The 13,195-nt window shown below is 35.3% G+C and overlaps 2 protein-coding genes across 2 annotated transcripts in view; both read left to right on the top strand.

The window, feature by feature from the left end:
• LOC128225699 (uncharacterized) overlaps positions 1–2,742 on the top strand; it is a 22,381-nt gene extending 19,639 nt beyond the window's left edge. The window contains exon 4 of the mRNA XM_052935608.1: positions 2,544–2,742. Within this exon, the coding sequence (XP_052791568.1) occupies positions 2,544–2,742 (199 nt within the window). The remainder of the gene's footprint in view (positions 1–2,543) is intronic.
• Positions 2,743–4,336: 1,594 nt separating this feature from the next.
• LOC128227369 (uncharacterized) overlaps positions 4,337–13,195 on the top strand; it is a 38,951-nt gene continuing 30,092 nt past the window's right edge. Inside the window, exons 1-9 of the mRNA XM_052937828.1 lie at positions 4,337–4,468; positions 4,764–4,821; positions 5,048–5,188; positions 5,465–5,691; positions 7,458–7,594; positions 7,747–7,925; positions 8,179–8,324; positions 10,766–10,886; positions 11,077–11,291. Coding sequence (XP_052793788.1) covers positions 4,809–4,821; positions 5,048–5,188; positions 5,465–5,691; positions 7,458–7,594; positions 7,747–7,925; positions 8,179–8,324; positions 10,766–10,886; positions 11,077–11,291 — 1,179 coding nt within the window. The 5' untranslated portion in view covers positions 4,337–4,468; positions 4,764–4,808. The remainder of the gene's footprint in view (positions 4,469–4,763; positions 4,822–5,047; positions 5,189–5,464; positions 5,692–7,457; positions 7,595–7,746; positions 7,926–8,178; positions 8,325–10,765; positions 10,887–11,076; positions 11,292–13,195) is intronic.

Consider the following 13,195-nt stretch of genomic DNA (forward strand, 5'->3'; position numbering starts at 1 on the left):
TCGCAATACAAAATTTGATCTTTATTGAAAAAATGAATCATTTCGAGTAATTAATAAGGATAAAAATAAACAAGTTATCTATACCCTTGTTTAAAATTTGCCTTTTGCAGACTAATTTTTGTTGAGAACATTTGGAGAGATAATGCATAATTCTCTACTAATTTAAATGAATTTATGCCTGAAACTTACTGCAATGTTTCATTATGTTAAGAGGTAAACTATGATATTTACCAAAAAGCTGATATAGAAATTAAACATTTAGCACAAATTGATAAAATAGAATGCTACATGGTTTTTAGACAACATAGACTGTTTGGTCAACGTTTATATTGAATGTACTAAGAAGTTGATCAATGAATAACATTTTATAGTCATAACATTAAATAAAACATATTGTTATTTTGTTAAAATATCATTAAATGATATATGTTTTAAATTTGGATTTACCTAGCTATATAATTTTTAAATGACATACAGTATTTAGAACTTTTGTGTAGTGCTACATCATGTAGACTAGGTTTCGTTTACAAATCCTAACACAAAAAACATCGCTAAATTTAAGTCCATGTATGTTTTCAAACATCGGACAATGGCCAAATCAATTGATTGGTCAAAGTGTATTTTGTGCCAAAGCAACACTTCTGAAAGGCTTACTAGTCCAGCTACCTTACAGTCTAACAATAACATTTAGCTATATATCATTGGTAGAAGACTTGAAGCGATTTGATGATTTGAAATGCCTTCCAATGCCAGTTTGCTTTTGGTTATTGGTTAAAAGACAGTGGCTGGACAATTGTAGCAACTGCTGGTACTGCAGATTTTTTCTAAAGGCATCACATGTTAGTAGAACTTTCTATTCAAATTATGTAGTGGTACTGCATTATGCTTCGGGCGTTTCTTGTCAGGGAACCAGAGTTTCAGAAAAAGCAAGTTTGAAAATTGGAGATCTCAAACGGAAAGTGTTTCTACGTCCTTTCTGTTTTGGTCTATCACACTGAGTTTAAAATTACTGTCATGCTGTTTGTGGAATCATTGCGTAAAGCTAGTTTGGCGTTATACAAGGAAGCTCCCATGTTGCTTGTTTTTTTTGCTCTTGACCATCCAAATGTCGCGAATGAAAATGGTTCGTCTCTCAGGGCGACTGGAATTATCCAAATACATTTTTATGAAGAAATAAAACAATAAAAGTTCCAAATTTATCAAACGATGTTTACGTCTCCATCGACAAAATATTAGTGCAAATACATATATCAAATTACACAAAAGACAAATTCACACAATGCCAACATGTATATTATAGTAAAAAATCATACCTGGAATTATCCAAATACACTTTTATGAAGAAATAAAACAATAAAGTTTCCTAATTTATCAAACGATGTTTACGTCTCCATCGACAAAATAAGAGAGCGCTTTGCACGAGGAAAATACCGCCACCAGCTACGAACGAGGCGAACTACTTTAATAAATATAGAAAGTTAAAGCGAAAATGAAAGTGAAATTAGTATATGAGTTAGTGGATGATAGGAATGACTGAAATGCCTGAAACGAATGAAAGAATAGGAAAATGGATTATCACAAGAAAGATGGACTTGGAAGGTATGTGTACTGGATAAACATACATGTAGACATATGACAATAACACAAACATATAGAGCAGTGCAAATTGACCCAGCAACACAAATTATGCTCGTTGGCTACCCTTGCACATTCGTGACATGGCTGTTCTTGAACAGAAAAACCTAGATGTTGCCACCCAGTTTGCACAAGGCAAGTTTGTTGTTTACAAAACTCAACGTTCATTCTTGGCAATTGCAATTGACCGTGCACATGAACAAAATAATAAACTCATCAAAGGTGAAGTTGGAGCTGTAGGGCTCACTGTAAATGCTTATCACCTGCTGCGCTGGATGGTTTCTGGTCCTGAACTAGCTAGATCAATCAATTGAAACAGGAGCAAAGTAAAGGTCCTGATATTCGTCACCATGAACGACAGAGCTTGCACAAAATAGGTTTGCAACACATGTTCTTTCATTGACAGATACAATTGCAGGTATGTGAAACCCATTTAATGATCACTCTGGAGAATATTTTAGTTTCAAGAGTTGCTGAAACTGCAAGGAACATCGAACAGGTTGGAAAGGGCCAGTACAACACGTTTGTAGATGAGCGGTTATAAAAGAGTGACACACTGCTGAGTAGTTATATTAAACAAAACAAATTTCCTCCTTTCAGTAGACAAACTCCCAAACAGGTCTCAAAAGATAAGCAGCAGATTAGATCCTTAAACAGGATTGTTCCCTCTTTTTCTAAACTGTATGTCTCATGTCAAGTACGAGACGGAAACCTTGAAATATTAATTGCCAAGAAAACTCTACTTTCCCTCCTTCTTTGTCACCATTTTGGAAGCCTCAGAGTGGGTACCAAGTCTGATCTGGTATCTTGCCTAGAGCATCATTCACAACCCATTCTTGAACAACCTCATGTGAATGCATACGGGAACTTAGACTAAGCAGTCTTAGTCAACATGCTGAAACCAACAGGCTGTTCCAAGACAGTTCCAACAAGGTTTTCAACCCATATATGCGCCTTCAGCTTTCAAATGTGAACAGGTTTGATGTTGTTTGGGATGTATATGATCCTGATAGTTTGAAGTCTGGTACAATGTTACACAGAGGAAAGGAGTCAGACGAAGGGTCCTACCAGATACAAAAGTACCAGGTAGTTGGGATTCATTTTTGAGGGTAAATGAAAACAAAACTGAACTATTCAAGAACCTGACAGATCATATAAATGTGGATAATGACAAACTAATTATAGCTACATGTGACCAACATGTTATTTGTTCTCCACAATATGACTATAAGAACCATCACTCCTTGTAGCCATAGAGAGCCGATGTCAAAATGATGGTTCATATATCAGATATTGCAGATCAAGGCATGAAAATGATTTTGATACGGACTGTTGATAGCGAAGAGTTGGTTCTGGCTGTAGCAAGTTATACCCAAATTGCAGTTAATGAGTTGTGGGTACATTTTTGGGCTGGCAAAAACCTAAGGTATATATACCTATTCATTCTATTGTCGGAACTCTAGGTAATTTGAAGGCCAAGGCACTACCATTTTTTCATGCATTGATAGGCTGTAGCCAGACAACTACCTTTTGTAGTCGAAGTAAGAAAACCGATTGGAAAACTTGGAATAGTTTCGATGCTGTCACAGCTTCATTCTGTGCTCTTTCTGCATCCCCTTCTGTCAGTTCAGTTCTAGAAGAAATGCAAACATTAGAACGTTTTTTGTACTTATGTATGATGAACGTGCGTGGAATCTGATGTAAAATGGTGTTCGGAAATACCTTTTCACTCAAAAGGGTAGATCTATTGAATCTATTACACCCTCTTCTGTGGCGCTATTGGAACACACAAAACGTACGATTCTCCAAGCTGGACATATTCGGGGACAGGCTTTAACGTTGTGTCCTAATGTGCACAAAACCCAGCAGATTGGGGATGGGTTCGAGAAAACTTAAAATGGGATTCGTTCTGGTCTTTACTTTCACAGGCAGCTGTCTCTTGCCTGGAACTGCTTATATGCGGTTGTTATCATGAAAAAGGTTTTCGTGGCAGATTTAAATGCATCAAAGCTAAAATGCTATACACTGGTTTTGGTCGGTGTGAGAGAAATTGTGACAGCGGCTGAAATGTTCCTAGTTAGTTCGATAAAGGACATACATAGATAGTACATATTCGATTGTATAGTGATTAATGTGAATGATGTAATGTAAACTTAATATATAACAATATTAATTGTGCATTGATCATGTTGTACGAAAAGGAAAAGAGCACGTATAATACATTATTTGATTAAAATGTTTATATGTGTCTTTATTTGTGTAACAACTTCAAAATTTAAGTGTTATAACTGTTAATCAATTTATTTGTTAACAGTGTGCTTAAATCAATATTTGATAATGTTCATAACATAAGGTTCCAAAACATGATACATTTATACCATTCAATCACAAGACTGATCCGTCGGACATTGATTTTTGATCTTTTCTATGAAAATGATATGTATTACTTAGTTAGTTTATGAAGAACTAAGTTACAAACAATGAGACCAAGACCAATCTTTTAACTTTTAAAATGGCTGACTAGCGGCCATTTTTCAAAATGAATTTATGCAAATTCAAATAATTGTTTAATATTTATATAAAAACAATACTTTTATCACATTTTAGACGTCATTTTTTATGTACTTTGTTGTTCCTTATAAAATGATGCAAAAAGATAAAATACTTATATATATATATATATATATATATATATATAGACCTGATTGCACAAACGAACAGCGCGGACGCCCAGTTACTGTTGCTTGAGTTAGTCTTTTTGAAGCCAAATGTCTCTGAGGACGAGCTTAGGAGGTGTCTCTTCCACGCCATCGCCATACAGTCACCTGTGCAGGTAGGGTGATAATAGGTCATTTCAAAGCTACCAAAACTTATATCAAGAACATTGTCAACAAGTTCCATATAAGCGCTAGTCCAAAAAGCGCACAACGCACTATACATGTAGCCAATGATGATGGTACATGATTAATAGGATCTGTTGTGGTTGCCTAATACAGAATACTATTTTCGCAATGAAATGACTAAATGTTGTTTGAAATATTCATATTAAATCTTAACGTTTTGTGTACATATATACTCTACACACATGTACTACCTACAACTGTATTGTGAGTTTAATTATTTATTAGGAGCTAGTTCAACATGTCGAAGCGCTCTGCTTTGAAGACGGGACTATGATGCCTGGCGGTAGGACGTTTTACCATATGTCTGTGCTTAGAATGAACATTTATTTCAATTACACATAACGTTGCCATCATGATATGACATGAGTTGATCCTTCTATTTGCAAGATTGTTTAAAAAATGTTTGAATTAGTTCCAAGGATCAGGAAACAATTGTATATTCAACTGAAAATGCAGTATTGAAGTTCTTAGTTCAATAATAAATTCCTCTTGAAACATGTATGATACAGACACGCCACCCCTGACGAAGACCCGGAAGCGAGCGTGTCTGTCACTTGGAGCGATGGTTGAGTCCATGCACAACAGTAACCTGAGCGAGTCTGACCGCATCGTGGAGAGAATCGAAAACTGGTTGGACTATCACAATGAGAGTGTGTAGCATCCTTTTTAGGAGAATCGCTAAAATGATAAGCCCCTGAGGAATATGCCTCGTTTTGGTTCATCATCAAATGCTTAGAACAAGCTCATCGGTTAACTCCGATTGGATAATATGGGTCATGTTTCGTAACAGTGGCATTATTACATAGGATTCGTATACAGCGTACAAAGTGCAAGTTAATTTATATTAAACGATTTTTATTATTTGATTTACCTTATTGCATCGCAGCGTTACCGTATGTGACAAAACCTGTTTCCTTCCACTACAGGTAGATCTAAGGTAATCGTGAGACCAAGACGAAAGCGGTCAATCTTTGAAATTGATTTACCTGCGAAAACGCACAGAGAAACTAAGACGATTCTTATCCAGTCGCTAGGTAACGCCGGGAAGAAACGTTCACTGCGTCACATCCGGTCCTACATGGAACCGAACGTCGGTGTTACGGTGTGGAGAAGGGCAGCCATTCATAGTATGAGGCACTTCACCTGCAATGAAGTAAGAGGAAATGATGTGATTCTATTTTAGCCACATTAGAATTTATATTTTTACCTTTTGAAAGACCACAAACACAATGTTTCACTGTTTCTTTCTTTGTTTATAAAGTTTAAACTTTGTTAATTCCAATGACATTTCACAGAAAATATCCTAGATAGTAAATACTAAGAAACTCATTTATTTCCAGATGTTAACACTTTTTATAGACGTTACACTAGTACGATGTTATTAACCTATTAAACTCTTTTTTAATTTAACTCCTTTCAATTCACCTTTTTGACTCCTTTATAATTCCCTTTAATTCACCTTTTTAACTCTTTTTAACTCCTTTTAATTCTTTTTAGTTCTATTTCCTAAAGGCCTAACAAAGGCCTGTTTTACTGTTACTTACCGCTATACAAACATGAAGTGCACGAGTATTGTTGGTTTCACGGATTCGCGTGTTATTCGTGTGACACCGCCGGAGAAATGACAACGTTGAAAGCACCGTTAGACTCATGGTGATTAAGTTCAAGGTCAACGGTGCAAATGAAATTTTATACTTAAACGATGCAACTGTAATACTGTAGATAATACAAATAAACGTTTTAATATAATGTTATTAATTAGGTGATTTCATATTGGCTTAGTTATTTGTCCGAGGTTAGCTGTATTTGCCTGAGCCCGAAAGGGCGAATGCAAATACAGCTGATCAAGGACAAACAACTGGGCCAATATGAAATCACCTAATTAATAAGTATTAACTATTACCATTTTGGTTAAAAACATTCTTATCACTTACCTTTAGTTCACATTGAAGACGTATTTTAATATCCTTATTCGTTCATGGTGTCAATCGGATTTTCTACACTTGACTTTGCTGATTTTGACATTTATCCTTAAAGTGACATTGCACATTCTTATGAATAAAGCACTGTACATTGTAAGGAAGCATGCCTTTTCGTCTTAATTTTGTAAATCGTTTGCTAAAACGTCAAATGTTTCACCTTCGTCGTCCATTTTGTCGGTGTACATAATCATAATAGTCGTAAAATCAACCGACGGGTTAAATACAACTGTTATATCAAACTGTACACAGTAGTTCAATCATTCAGTAGGTTTAAGTATTCCAAATACAGTTATACGAAGCACAACAATTTCAAAACAGTAGGAAAACGGAAAACAAAATGGCAACCATTTAAAATAATTTCCAGCATAATTCTCATATAAGGCGAGTTTCGACAGCCAATAAAAACAGCCCGTTTCTCAAATCCTAGGCGAGTTTGTAGCCATTCAAAACGGAGGAAATTCATATTAGGCGAGTTTAATTGATAATGGTCGAGTTTGGTCGATATTGGGCGAGTTCTGGCATATATTGTCCTCAATTGTCTGGTAATGGTACAGTCATTGTCTCTGTATCTCGTCAAATACGTAATAGTTTATTTATAACATATCATAACCATATACCATCTGTATAACATAAGGAGCAATTTTAAAAATATTGAATATTTATCTACCTCATATAAAAGTGAAATCTGGTATTTCGCGATGTTTGCGACAAGTGTTGATACTTAGAGACAGAAATATACAGCGCATGGATTGACGTTTTTTTAAACATTACACAGATCCCACATATCAGTAAAATTTCATACCACGATGTCAATATGGTCGGGAACTTACTAAGTCACTTTACAAATGCAAAAATTGATATTAGTGATACATTATTTAGGCCAATACCGAAATCTAGTGTTAAATACCTTCTTGACCTCACGCTTATAAATTGGCAGAGCGCCGATGCCTTGGTGAAAAGTGTTATCCACGACGGCGACGAGGTTGTTAGGCAAACCGCACACGCTGTGCTGACCAAACACCCGAAGGCAACCGACAAACATTTCATTCTGCAACAGGAGCCGGAAATAATCAGGTTAAAATTGATGGAAATGTAAATGACTTATCCTGGTTTTATTTTTAAGACTTACGCAATATAAGATTGCTCTTGACATGGGTACATATAACACATAGGTGTATGTTGTTGTGTCTGGCATAAAGGTATTTTACAAATTCTTTACTTTACAGTAAAAACTACATATACCCGACCGTAAGCCGAGCAAGGAGAAGCTTTTTGAAGATTTTGAAGGACGGGATCCATTTGAAACTTGAGCCTCCTGGCGTTCATTGGGAAAAAAATCTGGGTAGCAAAGCCATCGGAGCCAGCTTCGGGCTTATCTTGAGAAACTTGCTCGACCTTAAACTCTGTAAGTGATCGGAAGGATAAATTTGTTTGTTTGTTTTTCAGTTAAAACTGAGTTTTATAACATTCTTTACTATAAATGCGATTGTCTTTTTATAAACATATTGTTTAAATGTTGTGATGTCAAATCATATACTTTCCTTCGTAAAGTGCTGGAACATTTGTTCTGTGTCATATGTACTTGCTAAATACACTCACCATATTGGCCACAGAGAATGATAAATGCCATAGTAAATATCCATATTATTTTCTTACAGCGGTGTTGAGTGGTCATTTCATAGTTGACGTGCATGACGCTGCCTGGGCCAAGGTTCATGTGGGGATGATCGGGTTAAAGGTGGATATAGTCGACATTTCGGTTTGCTTTAAGGGACATATTGCATACGACTTGAACGTGCTTAAGGTATGTTGTGTTTATATTTCCTCCTTCAATGAGTGGCTTGATTACCATTGTGACTGTATTTTGTAACTGAATTGGCCACTTATCATTTCCTGTTTATATCGAAAATAATTATACTTCAATTAAACAGTCCTGTATTTATAAGTACTGTCATTGTTTGTCTGACGTTTTAATTGTTAAATAAAAGAGAATTGTATCTTTCAAATGATCATCCCTTAAACCAATAGTCACATAAAGCACGATATAATTTGAATAACGAAAGCACCAATACAAATATTTGTATGTAAATAGTATGCGTGGTAAAGAACACGCATTTAAGGGAAATGCCTGCCTCCCTATCGCCCGGCCGTTCTCATGATATCATCGGGTACTGTGCAATTATGAGTAATCCGTGAAATTTAAGCAACGTCTTCCTGGCCATTCCGTGATCTTCATGATATAAAGCATCGTCTAGACATCACCTCATGACTCAGACCAGTCCACAATAACGTGTTATGATTGCCCGCCGCTCCTACGTTTCAGCAAGTACTGCGCCGCTATCATTGGCTACGCACAGGCCACCCTTAAAAACTAGTCATATTGCGAAACGATTTATCCATTTTTAAATTCCGTACAAAGCCAGTTATGAAACGTGTTGTAACAATTATTTCGCTAACCATAAACTGAATGCTTTTAAACGGTTGCTTTTATTACTGCCGAAACTTTTGTTCAAGATAATCAACCGAAATTAGTTCAAACTATTTGACAGTCAAACGTAAACGGTTATTTTATAAATTCATTTGTAACTCTTATAGTTCACTGTATTGAGGTTATAGGCCTAAGTCTCGGTCATTCATTCATGTACAATCCGTTTGTTCATAGTGCTCGCATTGTTCATTAAAGTCAATCAAACTACCGGGAGTACTCAATATTCTTGATGTTTTTCACAGTGTCAGTATACAGTTCTAATTGAATTTCGATAAAGATGTGCGGACCAGAAGGAAGAGGAGAGAATAAGAAGGTAGTTTACAAAATGTTATGTAAGGTGGACGATTCGAGGAGGAAGAGAAGGAGGGGGACATGGAGGAGGAGAAGGAGGAGAAGGAGAAGAAGGAGGATCATACATAAATAGAAATTGTAGTAGAAGGAGAAGGAAGTTAGAGAGGGAATATGTAAGGAGGATAGGGGGGGGGGGTGGAGAAGGAGAGGAGGAGGAATGGAAAGGTTGAAAACAGAAGTAAGGGGTTTAAAATGTAAAAAATGAAGAGAAAGAGGCGGCAGAGGAGTATATAAAGGGAAGATGTTAGTATGAGGAGAAAGAGGACAGAGAAGGAGGAGGTAGATACAGTTGGATTTGTTGGAAGGTATGATTTTTAGAAGGGTATTTGGAGGTGGTTTTGAGATCGAAGGAAGCAATTGGAAGAATGTTGCATTATTTTAAAATGAACAAAAGAATATTCGATTGGTAAACTTTGATAACAAAGTACGTAATAATTCATATTGTTATCTATTTCAAACGTAAACACGCCTCAATACCGTGTATGCGATGTTTATTTTTCTAGAACAGATAATCTTATAAAAACATATATAATATACGAATGAGTTTTAAAAGTTATAGCACCACCTCATATTGTTTATTTAACGAGATGATGACGGATCGATACTTGCTTGAACGTGGAAGCGATGGGAAATTATAACTTGTTAATAGGGACGGGTCACGAGATATTGGTGATGTCAAATGGTGTGTAGGCGATTATTACCAATTATGTTAGATAGGTCTTAGAGTTGGTACTTTAACAATTGCATGGCGCGTACCGTTGCTTGATAACCGATAACATCATTAAGGATGACTCATCATTGCACAATACCCGATGACGTAATAAAATTACGAGTGTACTGGGTGCAAACACTCTTCTATATTAGTTGTCTATGACAACGTCCAATAACTAGGGTGCACATACGTGGATTGCGATGTTATTTATTCGCACGATTGCTATTGCACGGTTAAGTTCCGCCTCCTTGTTACCATACCTATAAGTGCATGAGTGTATTGTTGTGTTTTATATGTTTCAAGCGAAAGGGAGATGATTTAAAAATGAAGTAATTTGATCGTAATATGACACTGTTTCCGTTTAAGTTTTGCGGTTTCTTTTCGCAACACATTTTGCAAAACAAATTCAAAAATATTGTTAGTATATGAACGAAACTCTTGCACATTTCAGAGCATATGTTGAAGAAATAAACGAAAATTGTATTTGGTATTGAAAGAGTATTAATAGGTATATTTGTTAAAAATACGCCAAAACAATTGAGTTTGCTTGTTATAACATTAAAGTTGGTTTTCTATATACTTATTCAAATATGTTGGAAATGACCAATTGTTCGCATTGATATAATTGTTTAATCAAGACATGTTTCTTCCAAGTATACGTCAAAGTCAAATCTCCTTTTCACACACACTTCAGGATTTCGGAATAAATAGCCTTTCAGACTTGGTTCACATTTTCGACAAAATCTACGCCAAGATTGTTGATCCTATCAAAAATGCTGTGATAAAATTCAGACAACTTATCACCATGTTCAAAGGTACCATTTGCTGCATTTTTTGATAGATCATGGTTCAATTAACTCTTTCTGATCAATAGAAAGCTTTACATCATGAAATGGAATTCTTTTTAAAAAAAGACACACACACACTTACATATGTATGGTTTTGAAATTACTGGCAAACGCATATATTTTTCGATTATTTTGGCAACATTAATTATGCCTTCAGATGGGAAAAGCCTAAAGCAAACTGTTAATGCCTTAGTCGATATCGTGAAGCACCTACCAACGAAGTTGGGCGATGTTGCTGCCAGAATGAAGGACTTTGTGAGGGAGTTGTTCAGTATTAGCGGCAACTCAGTCATTGATGAAATCAAGGCCATCGTGAAGGAACTCAGGGATTTCATTTTTGGAATTTCCCAGGACGTTTTGAAGTTTTACAATGTAAGGAAGTGTATATAATTATTATGTTTCGCAATTGTCAATGTTATTTACTCTTCTAGTACGACAGGATGATTGCATAGAATTATCTTAAGGTTGATTTATAAAGCATAAAATGTATTCAAGATTGTTTAAATTAGCTTACATTAACTGTTCAGTATATATATATATAAGGCTTAATATTTCATATAGTTAAATGAAATGGATGTTTTCTAAATTTGAAGTATTTTTCTGTTTTTGTTTATGTATGACCAATACGAAAAGTGTCAAGTGTTTACCACCACTTGGTTGGTCACAAACACATCTTATCATTGTTGGAACAACTCAGAATCAAAATAATCACTGGATGTGTTTGTCTACAGTATTGACCTTACTCCGCGTTTTGTTTTGTCATACAAATCTGCAATGTAATTGTTTCGCACCTCATGCGTTGGGACTGGCTTTTATAATTCTATTTGGGTGTTTTCGTGGTCAACATAAAAGGGTGCTCTCCAGGGGTATTAGCTTACTTGCTGAAAATATGCACCAGATGATCAATTTGCAAGAAAAAAAGAAAATTGTCGAAAACTGACATAAACTTGGTATTAATGTGTACAATGCAATGAAACTTACTAACTGAAGTACCACAAAGTTTACAATTCATTGGAGTTTAGCAGTAACTTCGTATTTTTCCATTAAAAAAGATTACTGGGTCTTCTTAGCAGAATTCATTCCTTATGCGTGATTGGCTAGTCTATGTTATCACGTGATATTACCAAGCTAGGTATATAGCTTAAAAATACCACTCGTTTGGTGTAAGCCTTCATAGCACAGTGGATACAACATTGTATTACAATTTTGGCGACACGGGTTCGAACCCGGTCTCCGATACATTTTTTTTTTACATTTTGGTACTTGTTTTACAATTATGATATCAAAGCGTAACACGTTCTATAAAATAATTGTCCTGAGATTCGTTACAGAAAAAAAACTTTTTTTGATGCCAATCTGGTGTACTGTTCATTAAAAGCCAAATCCACCTACAAATACATTTATCCGTTCCATCTGCTAAACTGTATTATTCGTCAATAGACTACTTACGTCGATAAAACAATAGTTGACTGAAAACATGTTAAAGTTAAGGGATGTAACAGCTATTTACGTTGCGTGCAAATTACTAGCAGATATCTCTCATTGCAGCAGCGAGTTAGTAAACGCTGATATAGTTTGAAAAGCATTTGTTTTAAACATATATGAAGATATCCTTGTCTATGTAATCAGTGTCTGTCATGTACACATTAAATCAAAATAACTGTAAAACAGCCATTCGATACCGCATTTTGTGCATAGTTTCACGAGCGATTGAGTTTGAGTATGGCCTTTTCAAGACTTGTTTTAGAAACTATCGGTTATTATGAGCATAGTAATAACATAGACCTTGGATACGCGAACTATAATCAGTTTTTTGTAGACTATATTTATTTCGTGGATTTTGTTAAAACAACTAATTAAAACAATTTTTGGTACATGTTTGGTATAGCAAATGTAATGCCAAATTTACTCATGTGTAGTGACGTCGTCGCACGAATTTACTAATGAATCTCGAGGGCGTCAAAACACAGTTCCTTCTGCAGTTTTGTGCAATGTGGGATTTTACGTGATATTCACATAGAATTATATATGGGTTTGATGATTCATTCTTAACACGTTGTCACATACTGTATAAATTGAGTTGATTGTGCTAGTCTCCGAGTGAGTAGTAAGATATTACAACCAATAAGTAGTCTATAGAGAATAGTATCGAGACACTGCAAAATGTTTTCAAAATATTTGTATATACACCGAGTATTTCAGACGATCTTTTTAATCATATTCGAACTAAATAAATATTGCTATTTTAAATTATTGAATGAAGTTTGTGCTTTCGA

This window comes from Mya arenaria, chromosome 3 (genome assembly GCF_026914265.1).
Source record: "Mya arenaria isolate MELC-2E11 chromosome 3, ASM2691426v1".
NCBI classification, from domain to species: Eukaryota; Metazoa; Mollusca; class Bivalvia; order Myida; family Myidae; genus Mya; species Mya arenaria.